General features: G+C 48.5%; 1 protein-coding gene across 5 annotated transcripts in view; it reads right to left on the minus strand.

The window, feature by feature from the left end:
* scube1 (signal peptide, CUB domain, EGF-like 1) overlaps positions 1-19745 on the minus strand; it is a 184672-nt gene that overhangs the window by 12843 nt on the left and 152084 nt on the right. For all 5 annotated transcript variants that reach the window (XM_046297396.1, XM_046297395.1, XM_046297394.1 and 2 more), the window contains one exon: positions 5538-5666. In XM_046297396.1, coding sequence (XP_046153352.1) covers positions 5538-5666 — 129 coding nt within the window. The remainder of the gene's footprint in view (positions 1-5537; positions 5667-19745) is intronic.

Here is a 19745-nt window from a genome sequence, read left to right on the forward strand (position 1 = left end):
ATGACAGTTAGAACAGAGTTAACACTGACCATGCCCTCACCAAGGACTGATGGACAATATAAACAGTGTCTACATGACAGTTAGAACAGAGTTAACACTGACCATGCCCTCACCAAGGACTGATGGACAATATAAACAGTGTCTACATGACAGTTAGAACAGAGTTAACACTGACCATGCCCTCACCAAGGACTGATGGACAATATAAACAGTGTCTACATGACAGTTAGAACAGAGTTAACACTGACCATGCCCTCACCAAGGACTGATGGACAATATAAACAGTGTCTACATGACAGTTAGAACAGAGTTAACACTGACCATGCCCTCACCAAGGACTGATGGACAATATAAACAGTGTCTACATGACAGTTAGGACAGAGTTAACACTGACCATGCCCTCACCAAGGACTGATGGACAATATAGACAGTGTCTACATGACAGTTAGAACAGAGTTAACACTGACCATGCCCTCACCAAGGACTGATGGACAATATAAACAGTGTCTACATGACAGTTAGAACAGAGTTAACACTGACCATGCCCTCACCAAGGACTGACGGACAATATAGACAGTGTCTACATGACAGTTAGGACAGAGTTAACACTGACCATGCCCTCACCAAGGACTGACGGACAATATAGACAGTGTCTACATGACAGTTAGGACAGAGTGGGGGTTTAAGGACTGGACACTGCAGGAGCATTTGAAAATATTCTGTCTGGAATAACAGTGTACATGCAACCTGGTTATGTGGGTGGGGGTCTAAACAGTGACAGGGTGACAGGTGACAGGGTGACAGGTTTACAGGGCACAGGTTGATAGGGTGACAGGTTACAGGGTTACAGGTGACAGGGCACAGGTTGATAGGGTGACAGGTTACAGGGTGACAGGTGACACGTTGATAGGGTTACAGGTGACAGGGTGACAGGTGACAAGTTGATAGGGTGACAGGGTTACAGGTGACAGGGTTACAAGTGACAAGTTGATAGGGTTACAGGTGACAGGTGACAAGGTTACAGGGTGACAGGGTTACAGGGTGACAGGGTTACAGGGTGACAGGGTTACAGGTGACAGGGTTACAGGTGACAGGTTGATAGGGTGACAGGGTTACAGGTGCACAGGTTGATAGGGTTACAGGTGACAGGTTGATAGGGTTACAGGTGACAGGTTTACAGGTGACAGGTTGATAGAGTTACAGGTGACAGGGTGACAGTTGACAGGGTTACAGGTTGATAGGGTGACAGGGTTACAGGGAACAGGGTTACAGGTGACACGTTGATAGGGTTACAGGTGACAGGTGACAAGTTGATAGGGTGACAGGGTTACAGGTGACAGGGTGGCAGGTGACATGGTTACAGGTGACAGGTTGATAGGGCTACAGGTGACAGGTTGATAGGGTTACAGGTGACAGGGTTACAGGTGACAGGTTGATAGGGTTACAGGGTGACGGGGTTACGGGGTTACAGGGTGACAGGGTTACAGGTGACAGGTTGATAGGGTGACAGGGTTACAGGTGACAGGTTGATAGGGTTACAGGTGACAGGTTGATAGGGTTACAGGTGACAGGTTGATAGGGTTACAGGTTGATAGGGTTACAGGTGACAGGTTGATAGGGTTACAGGGTGACGGGGTTACAGGTTACAGGGTGACAGGTGACAGGGTTGCAGGTGACAGGTTGATAGGGTGACAGGGTTACAGGTGACAGGTTGATAGGGTTACAGGTGACAGTGTTACAGGTGACAGGTTGATAGGGTTACAGGTGACAGGTTGATAGGGTTACAGGTGACAGGTTGATAGGGTTACAGGTGACAGGTTGATAGGGTTACAGGTGACAGGTTGATAGAGTTACAGGTGACAGGTGACAGGGTTACAGGTTGATAGGGTGACAGGGTTACAGGGAACAGGGTTACAGGTGACACGTTGATAGGGTTACAGGTGACAGGTGACAAGTTGATAGGGTGACAGGGTTACAGGTGACAGGGTTACAGGTGACAGGTTGATAGGGCTACAGGTGACAGGTTGATAGGGTTACAGGTGACAGGGTTACAGGTGACAGGTTAATAGGGTTACAGGGTGACGGGGTTACAGGGTGACAGGTGACAGGGTTACAGGTGACAGGTTGATAGGGTGACAGGGTTACAGGTGACAGGTTGATAGGGTTACAGGTGACAGGTTGATAGGGTTACAGGTTGATAGGGTTACAGGTGACAGTTGACAGGTGACATGGTTACAGAGTGACAGGGTTACAGGTGACAGGTTGATAGGGTTACAGGTGACAGGGTGACAGGATTACAGGTGACAGGTTGATAGGGTTACAGGTGACAGGGTGACAGGTTGATAGGGTTACAGGTGACAGGGTGACAGGTTGATAGGGTTACAGGTGACAGGGTGACAGGATTACAGGTGACAGGTTGATAGGGTTACAGGTGACAGGTGACAGGTTGGTGACAGGGTTACAGGTGACAGGTTGATAGGGTTACAGGTGACAGGTTGATAGGGTTACAGGTGACAGGTTGATAGGGTTACAGGTGACAGGTTGATAGGGTTACAGGTGACAGGTTGATAGGGTTACAGGTGACAGGTTTACAGGTGACAGGTTGATAGAGTTACAGGTGACAGGGTGACAGGTGACAGGGTTACAGGTTGATAGGGTGACAGGGTTACAGGGAACAGGGTTACAGGTGACACGTTGATAGGGTTACAGGTGACAGGTGACAGGTGAAAGTTGATAGGGTGACAGGGTTACAGGTGACAGGGTGGCAGGTGACATGGTTACAGGGGGTTACAGGTGACAGGTTGATAGGGTTACAGGTGACAGGTTGATAGGGTTACAGGTGACAGGGTTACAGGTGACAGGTTGATAGGGTTACAGGGTGACGGGGTTACAGGGTGACAGGTGACAGGGTTACAGGTGACAGGTTGATAGGGTGACAGGGTTACAGGTGACAGGGTTACAGGTGACAGGTTGATAGGGTTACAGGTGACAGGTTGATAGGGTTACAGGTGACAGGTTGATAGGGTTACAGGTGACAGGTTGATAGGGTTACAGGTGACAGTTGACAGGTGACATGGTTACAGAGTGACAGGGTTACAGGTGACAGGTTGATAGGGTTACAGGTGACAGGATTACAGGTGACAGGTTGATAGGGTTACAGGTGACAGGGTGACAGGTTGATAGGGTTACAGGTGACAGGGTGACAGGATTACAGGTGACAGGTTGATAGGGTTACTGGTGACAGGGTGACAGGATTACAGGTGACAGGTTGATAGGGTTACAGGTGACAGGGTGACAGGTTGATAGGGTTACAGGTGACAGGGTGACAGGATTACAGGGTCTGTGTCAGTAAGGATATCAGGTTGGTTGCTGAATAGTCATACACACAGATCTGTGCACTCCCACACAATACATAGACATGCCTATAATCATGCTAAACGTTAGTTTTGACTAGTTTAGGACTGACAATTAAGTCATCGTCCTTGGTTGTAGCAGAGCGCATATTTGCTTCCTTTTGAGAAACCAACAAGCTGATATATGACTCATAGATATTACTCTCTACGGCTCTTCTCCACACAAACACCCATTATTCAGCCACAGCTAATAAGACCGGTCCATTAATCAGACTGGAGTCCAAAGCAGAGCACTGCTCACTAAACAACACCAAGAGGTGTTCTCAGTGGAGACTTCCCGATCCAATTCAGTCTTTCAGACAAGCCCTCCACCCCAGGCCTGGGAAAGATCAGACCAACTCACTGTGGTCAGGACCAGTGTCTGTATGTACGGTATCAAGCATCTCTGAGTAGGAGTGCTGATCTAGGATCAGCCCCCCTTGCAATATCCCCCCCCCCTGCAATATAATCATATTCATTGTGACTTAAAAGGTCAAACTGATCCAAGATCAGCACTCCTACTCGGAGACACTTGCAAATACAAGCCCTGGTTTTGGTTTAGAATAGTTTTATTAAACTTTAGTGAGACCGATGTAATGACATACTTGGGTGGCTGACAGTAGCAACACATTTCTTCAGTCCAGCGTCTCCAACTCACCTGGGCTATTTCAAGACCAAGTCATCTGGGCTGTGGAGATTTACAGAGGCTAAAAGTACGCTGTGTTGTGATAAAGTTTGTCAAGAGGAGGAAGTTGTTGAGGCCTGGCTTCTGTTGGCTGCTTTGCTACAGTCCTCCAGGCAACTGTCTATATGACGGGCTCCGGTTACATTATCATACCTGATTAATTCAACTAGCATCAGACCACAACCCCAGCCACCGCGCAGCACTGGAACGGCTTGATTCATCTCATTTCACAGAGAGGTGCCAGTTGTTGGCTTGGCTGATGTGCAGGTGTCTGTCTGTTTGTGCGGTCGGGTGTAACACACCCAAGGACAGTGTCCCTGTTTATTAAAACACCAAAGAATGTAGCCTGTCTATTGCCTCTTAATAAGCATACTGTGTCTGCAAAGCTAAAGCTCTGCTCCCTCTGTCGTCTTGACCTCTACGATATTGTTTTAATACAGCTACCTGTAGGGAGTCTTTATGTTCCTGGTGATTATTGCACACCCCATTCTCCATCACCCCTGCCATTGTACAGGCACAGGGGCTGCCTAAAGACTCTCTCTATATTTGTCTCCCCCTCCACTTTCTGTCTCCGGAGGAACCTGGCATAGCTGTAGGTCTTCTCCGACACGTATTACCAGGAGATATTTTCTCTGGGAGAGCTTACCAGCATGGAAAGATTTTAAACATAAAATAAATAAAAGTAAAAAATGAAAATCTGAACAGAAATACCACTTGTTAGCAGATGGAAGCTAAGTTTTACAATCAGGTAAGCTGATGGGTGGAAGGAGCGTGTCGGTGTGTGTGTGTGTGATCCTCCCATCAGCACACACCCAGGCTGAGTGTGATATTGGCGTGTATGGAGTTGTATAAACTGTTAGTTGGCAGTTTTTTGGTGTTTAATATGACACACACACACACACACACACACTGGGATAGAGTTGTTTGGTGTTTTTGGTTCGGGGACAAAAACACTGCAGGGTGTTGTTGTTAATAAAATAATTTGTGATGTGTGCCTCTCCTGTGTCTCTTGCTGTGACTTGTATAGAGGAATCTGCATTTGTCCTCCAAACACAACCAGGGATAAGATATGAAGAGAGAAGCAGAATGCCTTAATACAACTGACAGTATATTACACCCACTGAAGGATGTCAAGTCCATTGTACTAACAAGCCTATCTGTGCATGTCATTCCAGGTGAATGATTTGTAGGCCAACCCCTGTTTTGATCCTACATATGATCCTGCTCTGAACACGAAGCACATGAGTGAGTTACTATCATAGAGACGTATGATAGAAGCTACTAGGCCGACTGTATATTCTAGTATATCCATTTCCACGGTCCCTATTCCGTGACACTTTCCTTCCGTGATCTGATCGCGGAGCGACGGCACCGGTTTCCAAAGGCAACTGTCTTAAAAGCATTGTGGGACATCATCAGACAGGATTGTATGACAGCCGTCAGCCAGGCGGGCAGCTCACCCTGGCAGGTGCGCTCGTCAGTGAGGAGCTTGTGGCCCTTCTGGCAGCTGCACTCAAAGGAGCCCACCGTGTTTTTGCAGAAATGGTCACAGCCGCCGTTATTGGTCGCCTCCTGGCATTCATCTATGTCTGTATGGAGAGAGGGAGAGAAGGGGGGGGGGCAGAGAGTAAGAAGCGGGAGAGAGAGAGAGAGAGAGAGAGAGAGAGAGAGAGAGAGAGAGAGCATTAGGCCACAGATACATACACTAAGGCAGTGGTTCCCAAACCTTTTAGAAATCCCGTACCCCTTCAAACATTCAACCTACAGCTGCCGTACCCCCTCTAGCACCAGGGTCAGCTGTACCCCCTCTAGCACCAGGGTCAGCGCACTCTCAACTGTTGTTTTATGCCACCATTGTAAGTCTTCCACACACACACACACACACACACACACACACACACACACGCACACACACACACACACACACACACACACACACACACACACACACACACACACACACACACACACACACACACACACACACACACACACACACACACTATACGATACATTTATTAAACATAAGATTGAGTGTGAGTTTTTGTCACAACCCGGCTCATGGGAAGAGACAAAGAGCTCTTATAGGACCAGGGCACAAATAACAATAATAATCAATCATTTTGCTCTTTATTTAACCATCTTACATATAAAACCTTATTTGTTCATCCAAAATTGTGAATAACTCACCACAGGTTAATGAGAAGGGTGTGCTTGAAAGGATGCACATAACTGCAATGTTGGGTTGTATTGGAGAGAGTCTCAGTCTTAAATAATTTCCCACAGACAGTGTGTGCCTGTATTTAATTTTCATGCTAGTGAAGGCCGAGAATCCACTCCCACATAGGTACGTGTTTGCAAAGGACATCAGTGTCTTAACAGCACGATTTGCCAAGGCCGGATATTCTGAGCACAGCCCAATCCAGAAATCTGACAGTGGCTTCTGATTCAAATCAATTTTCACAGAACCACTTGTTGCAATTTCAATGAGGCTCTCTTGTTCAGATATCGGTAAGCGGACTGGAGGCAGGGCATGAAAGGGAATCCAGTTGTTTGTGTCATCCGTTTCGGGAAAGTACCTGCGTAATTGCTCACCCAGCTCACTCAGGTGCTTCACTATATCACATTTCACATTGTCCGTAAGCTTGACTTCATTTGCACACAAAAGAATCATTGAATGATGGAAAGACCTGTGTGTTGTCCTTGTTAATGTAGACAGAAAAGAGCTCCAACTTCTTAATCATAGCCTCAATGTTGTCCCGCACATTGAATATAGTTGAGGAGAGTCCCTGTTATCCTAGATTCAGATCATTCAGGTGAGAAAAAACATCACCCAGATAGGCCAGTCGAGTGAGAAACTCATCATCATGTAAGCGGTCAGACAAGTGAAAATGATGGTCAGTAAAGACAACTTTAAGCTCGTCTCTCAGTTTAAAAGAACATGTCAATACTCCGCCCCTTGAAAACCAGCGCACTTCTGTATGTTGTAAAAGTGTTCCATGGTCAATGCCCATATCATTGCATAGTGCAGAAAATACACGAGAGTTCAGGGGCCTTGCTTTAACAAAGTTAACCATTTTCTCTGTAGTGTCCAAAACATCTTTCAAGCTGTCAGGCGTTACCTTGGCAGCAAGAGCCTCTCGGTGGATGCGGCACTGTACCCGAGAGCCTCTTGGTGGATGCTGCAGTGTACCTGAGAGCCTCCCGGTGGATGCTGCAGTGTACCCGAGAGCCTCCCGGTGGATGCTGCAGTGTACCCGAGAGCCTCCCGGTGGATGCTGCAGTGTACCCGAGAGCCTCCCGGTGGATGCTGCAGTGTACCCGAGAGCCTCCCGGTGGATGCTGCAGTGTACCCGAGAGCCTCCCGGTGGATGCTGCAGTGTACCCGAGAGCCTCCCGGTGGATGCTGCAGTGTACCCGAGAGCCTCCCGGTGGATGCTGCAGTGTACCCGAGTGAAGTCGGAGCAACTACTTGCACGCAGGTTACCACTCCACTATGTCTCCCTGTCATGGCTTTTGTGCCATCAGTACAGATAACAAAAGTCCATTTGATGACACAAAGCTATCCAGTACTTTCAAAATATCCTCTCCTGTTTGCAGAAGAGGATGTCTTCCTTAATTGACCCCCCATCAACGTAACGGACATATACCAGGAGCTGTGCCAGGCCCGCCACGCCTGTTGACTCATCCAGCTGTTATTGCATAGAATTCCCTGGCTTGTATGCGAAGCAATAATAGTTTCAAAACATCTCCTGCCATGTCACTGATGCGTCGTGAAACAGTGTTGTTTGATGAAGGCATTGTCTGTATAGTTTTTTTGCCCTTTCCCCCCAGCATTGTCCCAGCCATATCCACGGCAGAAGGAAGAATTAAGTCCCCCACAATAGTATGGGTCTTGCCTGTCCTAACTACTCGGTAGCTCACCATATAAGACGCTTCTAGCCCCTTCTTATTACTGGTATCTGCTGCTCTTATACATGTCTTACTACTCGAAAGTCGTCTTAATTCTCGCTCAAAAAACTCCAGCGGCTTATTTTTCAAATTGGCAAGTTTTGTTTCTCAATGTCTGAGCAAGAGTAAAGGTTTCACTTGAGTTGTGAGATGGTACTTTTCACATATAACTGAGGAAAGTCACTACTCCCAATATAAGTGAACAATCAATGTAGTTCTCATAATATATTTGCGCCACTTCGATGGTCCAACGTTTGGTGCTTTCCCGAGTAAGGGGGTCGTAGCTCTTCAGCTGCATCAGATTTACAACTGCCAGTGTCCATGCTAGCTGGGCTAACAACAAAGTAGAATTACTGATGCTAGCAATGGATGTGCTCGTGGAAGCAGAACAACGAGTGTCGTCGACAGGTGCAGGTGTAGTACTGCTGGTGGTAGAGCTGGTATGTGTCTCTATGGACCCGGGCCTTACTATTTTGAACCATTTTTCCATTTGGAGCAAACGGAGCGAGCAGCAGCTACGTTTGGCTACCTACGGACCATTAGTGGAATTCCCGCGAGAGAGTAACGGTTAATGTGATGTTAATTATTTGTATAGGCTACCTGTATTTGACATTGTGTTGTAAATTCACTGAACACCAGATGGTTTAATTGTATTTTTGGCAGTGAAACGAGGCTACTCATGCGAGACAAAAACCTCACCCAAGTGTATAGATCAGTTTGAAAATATAAATGGACTGTTTGAAAAAGCGAAAACTATTTTTTTAAACAAATACCCTAGTTTGGGAATACTTGCACTAAGGCAATAGGCAATACTGGTTGAAGAGAATCAAGTTTTTACACACACACACGCACACGCACACACACACACACACACACACACACACACACACACACACACACACACACACACACACACACACACACACACACACACACACACACACACACACACACACACACACACACACACACACACACACAGTATAGAACTCTGCCGTGCTAAAGTGTTCCCCCTTTAGTAGTCTCTCCCACACAGCCACTGCCATGCTGGGATGGAGATCTCCAAATTGGCAGACAACAGGCCAATAAAAGGCTTCACTAATGCCTTGGAAATCTATTCTAAGCCTCTGTAAGAGTCTTTATGGACGGGGGGGAGGCAGTCGGGGTGAGAGTAAGGGTGAGACAGGGGGAGTCAGAGAGAAGTGGGCTTTTTCCTAATGCTCTTATTTGTGCTAGCAGGAATAAGCCAGGAGTTGGCAGGCCTGAAAGACAACATGAACACTGGCCGTGCTGCGTTGTGGTGGTAAAGTAGGTTTCCATCCACACAACAAGTCGTAAACGCAGTGCCTGGGTGTCGGTGTGGGGCAGCCGGCCTCAGTCACAAACATATTGTCACAACACCGGGAAGATATTATCCCAGAGCAAACAAACCTATGGGAGTCCCATCGCTGTCCCCTGAAGGCCTCACCTGCCTCTTTCATTCTCTTATTTATTCACTCTTTCTTTTCATTCATTCAGAGATCTCTGATACAATGACTGTCTCATTCACCAGTGGTTTCTTTTCTGCTGAATACCATTTCTTTATGCAGTTTCATTATTCTGTCTTTCTATTGATTTCTTTCTCTCTCTTTCTCCTCCTCTTGGCATGTGTGTGTCTGGGCGCACGGTGTGTGTGTGTGTGTGTCTGTGTGTGTGCGCGCATGGCCATGTGTGTATATACGTGTGTGAGCATTTGTGTGCATTTGTGTGCATGATGGTATCAAGTGTAATGGTAGCTTCACGGTGCTCAGCATGGTACAGGCTCGGGGGGCTTGTTGAGAGGGATCCTCCGCTAGCCTCTGCTGTCTGATCCTATGACACGCTCTTTACCTGGAACTAATGGAACAGCCTGCTGCTACTGCTGTACACAACACTGTCTAGCCCACCATGCAAGGACTTAGAGAAGAGGGGAGAGACACAGAGAGAGAGAGACACAGAGAGAGAGAGAGAGAGAGAGAGAGAGAGAGAGAGAGAGAGAGAGAGAGAGAGAGAGAGAGAGAGCGAGAGAGCGAGGGGAAGGGGTGTTGACTGAATACATAATTGAACCCTCCCTCCCTTCCCTCCTCTCCCCCAAAGGCTTACACCATCCAAGAATTTGATGGACTTTCCCATAACTTCCATCTACCCCTCCCTCCCCCTCCTACTGCCCACGTGACTAGGCCTTCCTGAATCCTTGTGGAATAAAGGCCCAGGTGTATGAGACGATCCAGAGACATAGATCTGGAATAACAAGCGAGCCGGATCCCCTGGGGCTGTGCATACAGTGCCAACCCTCCAGCCTAGTGTGATCTGATGTCACGGTACATCCTCCCTAACCCCATCCCTTCTCTCTCCTCACCCCTTCCTCTTTCTAACTATGTTCCCTCAGCCGAACCCTGGAAAGGGTCATTGGGTATATTTCCCTCCTTTGAGGATTGCCAATGCCACACTCAACAAGGGAGGAAAGGAGGAAAGGAAAGAGGAGGAGGAAGAGATGGAAAAGAAAGTGGAGGTGGAAGAGGTAGATTTAGGAGGAGAAAAGTAGGTGAAGAAAGTAGGAGGAACGTGGAAGGGTAGAGGGAGGAGGAAGAGACGGAAGAGAAAGCAAAGGGGGGAGTATTAAGAGGAGGGAGAAAGGGAAATAAAAGAGGAAAGTGGAAGAGTGGAGGGAGGAGGTAGAGGACAATAGCATGGCAGATTACACGGGCTAAGCCCTTTTTGATTGGTTCCCTAAGTGATGAAAACGGCTGGGGATTAACACCTAAGCCTTTGAGTCAGAGAGTCAGTCAAGCAAGACACCACAAGGAAGACTCAACTAAGACAGGAGTGGAGGGGAGGAGGACAGGGGGAGGAGGACAGGGGGAGAAGGGAGAGGAAGAGAGGTGACTGGAAGAAAAAAGAGAGGGTAGATGGAGAGGGGTAGAGACAAAACAGGAGCAGAAGGGAAGTAGGTGGGGAGGGCGAAAAGAGAAGGGAGGGGGAGGAAAGACCAAGAGAAAGAGGACGGTCCGATATTGCATGTCCCCAATAATCAGTCCACCGTGCAACAAGCCAAGTCGGATAAATTAAGTCAAATATATACAGTTGAGTGATGTAAAAGAACATCAGAATAAAATCGTCCTCAGATGTCAGATGTTTTCCTATAACAATATATACTGATATTATTTTGTATTTTTTCCACCTTTATTTAACCAGGTAGGCTAGTTGAGAACAAGATCTCATTTGCAACTGCGACCTGGCCAAGATAAAGCATAGCAGTGTGAACAGACAACAACACAGAGTTACACATGGAGTAAACAATAAACAAGTCAATAACATAGTAGAAAAAAAATATACATCTATATACATTGTGTGCAAAAGGCATGAGGAGGTAGGCAATAAACAGGCCATAGGAGTGAATAATTACAATTTAGCAGATTAACACTGGAGTGATAAATGATCAGATGAACATGTGCAGGTAGAGATACTGGTGTGCAAAATAGCAGAAAAGTAAATAAAATAAATACAGTATGGGGATGAAGGAGGTAAATTGGGTGGGCTATATACCGATGGACTATGTACAGCTGCAGCGATCGGTTAGCTGCTCAGATAGCAGATGTTTAAAGTTGGTGAGGGAGATAAAAGTCTCCAACTTCAGGGATTTTTGCAATTCGTTCCAGTCGCAGGCAACAGAGAACTGGAAGGAAAGGCGGCCAAATTAGGTTTTGGCTTTAGGGATGATCAGTGAGATACACCTGCTGGAGCGCGTGCTACGGGTGGGTGTTGCCATCGTGACCAGCGAACTGAGATAAGGCATAGACTTGTAGATGACCTGGAGCCAGTGGGTCTGGCGACGAACATGTAGCGAGGGCCAGCCGACTAGAGCATACAGGTCGCAGTGGTGGGTGTTATAAGGTGCTTTAGTGACAAAACGGATGGCACTGTGATAAACTGCATCAGCCAGGTCGCATTTGCCAATGAGAACTTGTTCTCAACTGGTTAAATAAAGGTGAAATAAAATAAAAATACAGTTTGCTGAGTAGAGTATTGGAAGCTATTTTGTAGATGACATCCCCGAAGTCGAGGATCGGTAGGATAGTCAGTTTTACTAGGGTAAGTTTTTCGATGTGAGTGAAGGAGGCTTTGTTGCGAAATAGAAAGTCGACTCTAGATTTGATTTTGGATTGGAGATGTTTGATATGAGTCTGGAAGGAGAGTTTGCAGTCTAGCCAGACACCTAGCTACTTATAGATGTCCACATATTCTAGGTCGGAACCATCCAGGGTGGTGATGCTAATCGGGTGTGCGGGTGCAGGCAGCGAACGGTTGAAAAGCACGCATTTGGTTTTACTCGCGTTTAAGAGCAGTTGGAGGCCACGGAAGGAGTGTTGTATGGCATTGAAGCTCGTTTGGAGGTTAGATAGCACAGTGTTCAAGGAAGGGCCAGAAGTATACAGAATGGTGTCGTCTGCGTTGAGGTGGATCAGGGAATCGCCCGCAGCAAGAGCAACATCATTGATATATACAGAGAAAAGAGTCGGCCCGAGAATTGAACCCTGTGGTACCCCCATAGAGACTGCCAGAGGACCGGACAACATGCCCTCCGATTTGGCACACTGAACTCTGTCTGCAAAGTAGTTGGTGAACCAGGCAAGGCAGTCATTAGAAAAACCGAGGCTACTGAGTCTGCCGATAAGAATATGATGATTGACAGAGTCGATATGGTGATTGACCTTGGCCAGGTCGATGAAGACGGCTGCACAGTACTGTCTTTTATCGATGGCGGTTATGATATCGTTTAGTACCTTGAGCGTGGCTGAGGTGCACCCATGACCGGTTCGGAAACCGGATTGCACAGCGGAGAAGGTATGGTGGGATTCGAGATGGTCAGTGATCTGTTTGTTGACTTGGCTTTCGAAGACCTTAGATAGGCAGGGCAGGATGGATATAGGTCTGTAACAGTTTGGGTCCAGGGTGTCTCCCCCTTTGAAGAGGGGGATGACCGCGGCAGCTTTCCAATCCTTGGGGGTCTCAGATGATACGAAGGAGAGGTTGAACAGGCTGGTAATAGGGGTTGCGACAATGGCGGCGGACAGTTTCAGAAATAGAGGGTCCAGATTGTCAAGCCCAGCTGATTTGTATGGGTCCAGGTTTTACAGCTCTTTCAGAATATCTGCTATCTGGATTTGGGTAAAGGAGAAGCTGGGGAGGAGTGGGCAAGTAGCTGCGGGGGTGGGGATCGGAGCTGTTGGCCGAGGTTGGAGCAGCCAGGAGGAATGCATGGCCAGCCATTGAGAAATGCTTGTTGAAGTTTTCGATTATCATGGATTTATAAGTGGTGACGACCGTTACCTAGTCTCATTGCAGTGGGCAGCTGGGAGGAGGTGCTCTTGTTCTCCATGGACTTTACAGTGTCCCAGAACTTTTTGGAGTTAGAGCTACAGGATGCAAATTTCTGCTTGAAAAAGCTGGCCTTTGCTTCCCTGACTGACTGCGTGTATTGGTTTCTGACTTCCCTGAACAGTTGCATATCGCGTGGACTATTCGCTGCTATTGCAGTCCGCCACACTATGTTTTTGTGCTGGTCGAGGGCAGTCAGGTCTGGAGTGAACCAAGGGCTATATCTGTTCTTAGTTATGCATTTTGTTATCGGAGCATGCTTGTCTAAGATGGTGAGGAAGTTACTTTTAAAGAATGACCAGGCATCCTCAACTGACGGAATGAGGTCAAAATCCTTCCAGGATACCCGGGCCAGGTCGATTAGAAAGGCCTACTCTCAGAAGTGTTTTCAGGCTGACCCTCTGAACCGATGACCTCATGGAAAGCTGTGCTCTCAAGCAATGACCTCATGGAAAGCTGAGCTCTCAAGCAATGACCTCATCGAAAGCTGAGCTCTCAAGCAATGACCTCATCGAAAGCTGAGCTCTCAACATTAACAGAATCACTGGCTTTCTTTATCTCCTCTTCCATCATCATTTGCTTTTTGACGATTGCTTTCTTAGAGAGAATACCTCTCTTTCTCTATTCTGTACTCTCTACTCCACCTTTCCATCTCATCCACTTTCTGTTCATTTCTTCCTCTCGTCTCGCTCATGCTGTGTTCTCCCAGGCAGTTCTACCTTGCAGTAGAATCTCTGGGTATTTTAAATCAATCATGGCTATTTCCCAGTTCCGTTTCCTTGGCATGCCGACAGCAGATCTCATCTCTATCTCAAACAGGAGGAATGGCTTCCTTCTCTCTCACACACACATTCTCTCTCTCTAAGGTGCTAGCTATAACCAAGGGTTCTACAAGGAACCCAAAAGGGTTCTACCTGGAACCAAAAAGGATTATCCTATGGTGACAGCTGAAGAACACTTTCTGAACCCTTTTTTCTAAGAATGTACTCCCCCCTCTCCACATCTCTCTCTCTCTCCACATCTCTCTCTCCACATCTCTCTCTCTCTCCACATCTCTCTCTCTCTCTCTCCACATCTCTCTCTCACATACACACACCTCCCCTGCCGTCCCTCCCAGACAAGTCTACAGAAGGTATAACACTATCGCAACCCACCTACCTGGCCCAAACTTCCCCAACACAGACAAAGATCCCTAATTATTCAATAAGTCTGGCAGCCATAACAACTGGCATAGCATAGCCACCACATTTCCTCACACTTAATGGCCATTCGGTGGAAGACTGAGCCCAATAATGGCCTATATAATTAACTTTAATAGCCCTTAAATACGGTAAGCTTAAATAAATACATTAAGCATCCACACATCTTGAAATGATACAAAACTGTGTGTGTGAGAGAGAAAGTAGAGTAAATGAGAGTAAATGAGAGAGAGGGAGATATAGAGAGTGTGAGAGAGAGGAAGTGAGATAGAGAGAGAGAAAGTGGAGAAGCAAAGAGATAGTGAGAAAAGAAGAGTGACAGGAGGGGGAAGTGAGACAGGGGAGTGGGAAGTGAGACGGGAGTGGGAAGTGAGACAGGGGAGGGGGAAGTGAGACAGGGGAGTGGGAAGTGAGACAGGGGAGTGGGAAGTGAGACAGGGAAGTGGGAAGTGAGACAGGGGAGTGGGAAGTGAGACAGGGGAGTGGGAAGTGAGACAGGGGAGAGGGAAGTGAGACAGGGGAGGGGGAAGTGAGACAGGGGAGAGGGAAGTGAGACAGGGGAGAGGGAAGTGAGACAGGGAGAGGGAAGTGAGACAGGGGAGTGGGAAGTGAGACAGGGGAGTGGGAAGTGAGACAGGGGAGTGGGAAGTGAGACAGGGGAGTGGGAAGTGAGACAGGGAAGGGGGAAGTGAGACAGGGGAGTGGGAAGTGAGACAGGGGAGTGGGAAGTGAGACAGGGGAGAGGGAAGTGAGACAGGGGAGAGGGAGGTGAGACAGGGGAGAGGGAAGTGAGACAGGGGAGAGGGAAGTGAGACAGGGGAGTGGGAAGTGAGACAGGGGAGAGGGAAGTGAGACAGGGGAGAGGGAAGTGATACAGGGGAGTGGGAAGTGAGACAGGGGAGTGGGAAGTGAGACAGGGGAGAGGGAAGTGAGACAGGGGAGGGGGAAGTGAGACAGGGGAGAGGGAAGTGAGACAGGGGAGTGGGAAGGAGACAGGGGAGAGGGAAGTGAGACAGCGGGGGTGGGAAGTGAGACAGGGGAGGGGGAAGTGAGACAGGGGAGAGGGAAGTGATACAGGGGAGGGGGAAGTGAGACAGGGGAGTGGGAAGTGAGACAGGGGAGTGGGAAGTGAGACAGGGGAGGGGGAAGTGAGACAGGGGAGGGGGAAGTGAGACAGGGGAGAGGGAAGTGAGACAGGGGAGTGGGAAGTGAGACAGGGGAGGGGGAAGTGAGACAGGGGAGTGGGAAGTGAGACAGGGGAGAGGGAAGTGAGACAGGGGAGTGGGAAGGAGACAAGGGAGTGGGAAGTGAGACAGAGGAGAGGGAAGTGAGACAGGGGAGAGGGAAGTGAGACAGGGGAGAGGGAAGTGATACAGGGGAGGGGGAAGTGAGACAGGGGAGTGGGAAGTGAGACAGGGGAGTGGGAAGTGAGACAGGGGAGAGGGAAGTGAGACAGGGGAGGGGGAAGTGAGACAGGGGAGAGGGAAGTGAGACAGGGGAGTGGGAAGGAGACAGGGGAGAGGGAAGTGAGACAGCGGGGGTGGGAAGTGAGACAGGGAGGGGGAAGTGAGACAGGGGAGAGGGAAGTGATACAGGGGAGGGGGAAGTGAGACAGGGGAGAGGGAAGTGATACAGGGGAGGGGGAAGTGAGACAGGGGAGTGGGAAGTGAGACAGGGGAGTGGGAAGTGAGACAGGGGAGGGGAAGTGAGACAGGGGAGGGGGAAGTGAGACAGGGGAGAGGGAAGTGAGACAGGTGAGTGGGAAGTGAGACAGGGGAGGGGGAAGTGAGACAGGGGAGTGGGAAGTGAGACAGGGGAGAGGGAAGTGAGACAGCAGGGGTGGGAAGTGAGACAGGGAGAGGGAAGTGAGACAGGGGAGTGGGAAGTGAGACAGCGGGGGTGGGAAGTGAGACAGGGGAGGGGGAAGTGAGACAGGGGAGTGGGAAGTGAGACAGCGGGGGTGGGAAGTGAGACAGGGGAGAGGGAAGTGAGACAGGGGAGTGGGAAGTGAGACAGCGTGGGTGGGAAGTGAGACAGGGGAGAGGGAAGTGAGACAGGGGAGTGGGAAGTGAGACAGGGGAGTGGGAAGTGAGACAGGGGGTGGGAAGTGAGACAGGGGGGGGGAAGTGAGACAGGGGAGTGGGAAGTGAGACAGGGGAGAGGGAAGTGAGACAGGGGAGTGGGAAGGAGACAGGGGAGAGGGAAGTGAGACAGGGAGTGGGAAGGAGACAGGGGAGAGGGAAGTGAGACAGGGGGTGGGAAGTGAGACAGGGGAGAGGGAAGTGAGACAGGGGAGAGGGAAGTGAGACAGGGGAGAGGGAAGTGAGACAGGGGAGAGGGAAGTGAGACAGGGAGTGGAGGAGACAGGGGAAGTGAGACAGGGGAGTGGGAAGTGAGACAGGGGAGTGGGAAGTGAGACATGGGAGTGGGAAGTGAGACAGGGGAGAGGGAAGTGAGACAGGGGAGTGGGAAGTGAGACAGGGGAGTGGGAAGTGAGACAGGGGAGAGGGAAGTGAGACAGGGGAGTGGGAAGTGAGACAGAGGAGAGGGAAGGAGACAGGGGAGAGGGAAGGAGACAGGGGAGTGGGACGGAGAGGAAGAGATAGAGTAGTCGGGTGAAGTGTGAATAAGACATGCTGGGAGAGCAGCATCCATCTTGATCTGTCCACTTCAATGGAGAGAGAGGGAGACAGAGAGAGACCACCTAAAAGGAAGCGATTGCCAAACCTTCCATAACAAAGCCATCACCTACAGAGAGATTAACCTGGAGAAGAGTCCCCTAAGCAAGCTTGTCCTCAGGGTCTATTCACAAACACAAACAGACCCCACAGAGCCCCAGGACAGCAACACAATTAAACCCAACTCAATCATGAGAAAACAAAAAGAGAATTACTTTGGTGTTTGGTATTTTATTAGGATCCCCATTGGCTGTTGCAAAAGCAGCAGCTACTCTTCTTGAGGTCCACACAAAACATGACACATAATACAGAATGACATAATACAGAACATCATTAGACAAGAACAGCTCAAGGACATTACATCTATATATTTTTAAAGGCACACGTAGCCTACAGTAGTCACAATACATACATACAAACTATCTAGGTCAAAAAGGGGAGATGCATTGTGTCGTGAGGTACTGCTTTATCTGTTTTTTGAAACCAGGTTTGCTGTTAATTTGAGCAATATGAGATGGAAGGAAGTTCCATGCAATAAGGGCTCTATATAATACTGTACGTTTTCTTGAATTTGTTCTGGATTTGGGGACTATGAAAAGACCCCTGGTGGCCTGTCTGGTGGGATAAATGTGTGTGTCAGAGCTGTGTGTAAGTTGACTTTGCAAACAATTTGGGATTTTCAACACATTAATGTTTCTTATAAAAAGAAGAAGTGATGTAGTCAGTCTCTCCTCAACCCTGAGCCAAGAGAGACTGACATGCATAGTATTCATATCAGCATATCAATTGATGTGTGTGTGTGTGTGTGTGCTGCGGGGTTGAGGCTGCAAACCCATAGGCTTCGTTCTCTCATCCCTTCCAGGATTCTGGGAGGGAGGGAGGGAGGGTGGACAATGAGCCTGTCGTAGCGGATGTACGCAATGTCCCCCACGCGCTCTAGCAGCTTTCATGACTGGGATCAGTTCTTTCCTCTTCTGGCGCACAGCTTCAGGATAATCCTCCTTGAGGAAGATATATACGTTCCTCTCTATTGGCTCTTTCCAGAACCTTGTCCTTGAACCTCGGGAACTTGACCACTATCGGCCTGGGCCTGTCACCGGGAACGGATGTGGGTTTTCCAGTCCTGTGGGCTCCACCTCGCTCCACCTGTGGTCCATCTTCAATTTCTCAGAGATCATTTCCCTCACTTTGTCCTCAGACTCCGTCCAGGTCTCATGTGGAGATTCTGCAATTCCGTCCACAATCATGTTGTTTCGCCTTGATTGTCCCTCGAGTCTGATTTGTCTGTCATTGTTATCATGGATTCACACACAGAACTGATGTCCTCTCTCAATGACTTACAGATTGCTGTCATCTTGCCGTTCTCCTGTTTCAACTCGTCGAGCTGACCCTGGGAGAACTGCACATTTGTCTTCAGGTCCTGGACCTCTCTGGTCAGGTCATCAAGTATTTTATTAGTAGAATCCACGAGTATTTGGACAAAACACTTGAAACTATTTTCTTGTTGTTGTAACAACTGCTTATAGGTCTCTTTTTGTTCATTTAAAAGATCCTTGACGTGTGAGAGAGAGACACCACTGTCCTCAACGGTACTCCCGCCGGCGGTTGTCTTTGTCATGGTAGCTAGCAATGTATGTTAGGCTGTTACTCCTTGCAGTTCCAGACAAGGCAGGTTACGGGGAAAATTGAAAACAACAAACAGCAGGGATCTAGACAGCCACAAACCCAGGACAATCCGCGGTCCCAGCCACTTGACACATCGGGAAGAATGAACAATAAAACAAAGTAAAGTAGAATGCTTTTTGGCCCTAAACAGAGAGTACACAGTGGCTGAATACCTGACCACTGTGACTGACCCTAAACAGAGAGTACACAGTGGCTGAATACCTGACCACTGTGACTGACCCTAAACAGAGAGTACACAGTGGCTGAATACCTGACCACTGTGACTGACCCTAAACAGAGAGTACACAGTGGCTGAATACCTGACCGCTGTGACTGACCCTAAACAGAGAGTACACAGTGGCTGAATACCTGACCGCTGTGACTGACCCTAAACAGAGAGTACACAGTGGCTGAATACCTGACCGCTGTGACTGACCCTAAACAGAGAGTACACAGTGGCTGAATACCTGACCACTGTGACTGACCCTAAACAGAGAGTACACAGTGGCTGAATACCTGACCACTGTGACTGACCCTAAACAGAGAGTACACAGTGGCTGAATACCTGACCGCTGTGACTGACCCTAAACAGAGAGTACACAGTGGCTGAATACCTGACCGCTGTGACTGACCCTAAACAGAGAGTACACAGTGGCTGAATACCTGACCGCTGTGACTGACCCTAAACAGAGAGTACACAGTGGCTGAATACCTGACCACTGTGACTGACCCTAAACAGAGAGTACACAGTGGCTGAATACCTGACCACTGTGACTGA

The sequence above is a fragment of the Oncorhynchus gorbuscha genome, linkage group LG14 (assembly GCF_021184085.1).
Source record: "Oncorhynchus gorbuscha isolate QuinsamMale2020 ecotype Even-year linkage group LG14, OgorEven_v1.0, whole genome shotgun sequence".
Classification (NCBI taxonomy): domain Eukaryota; kingdom Metazoa; phylum Chordata; class Actinopteri; order Salmoniformes; family Salmonidae; genus Oncorhynchus; species Oncorhynchus gorbuscha.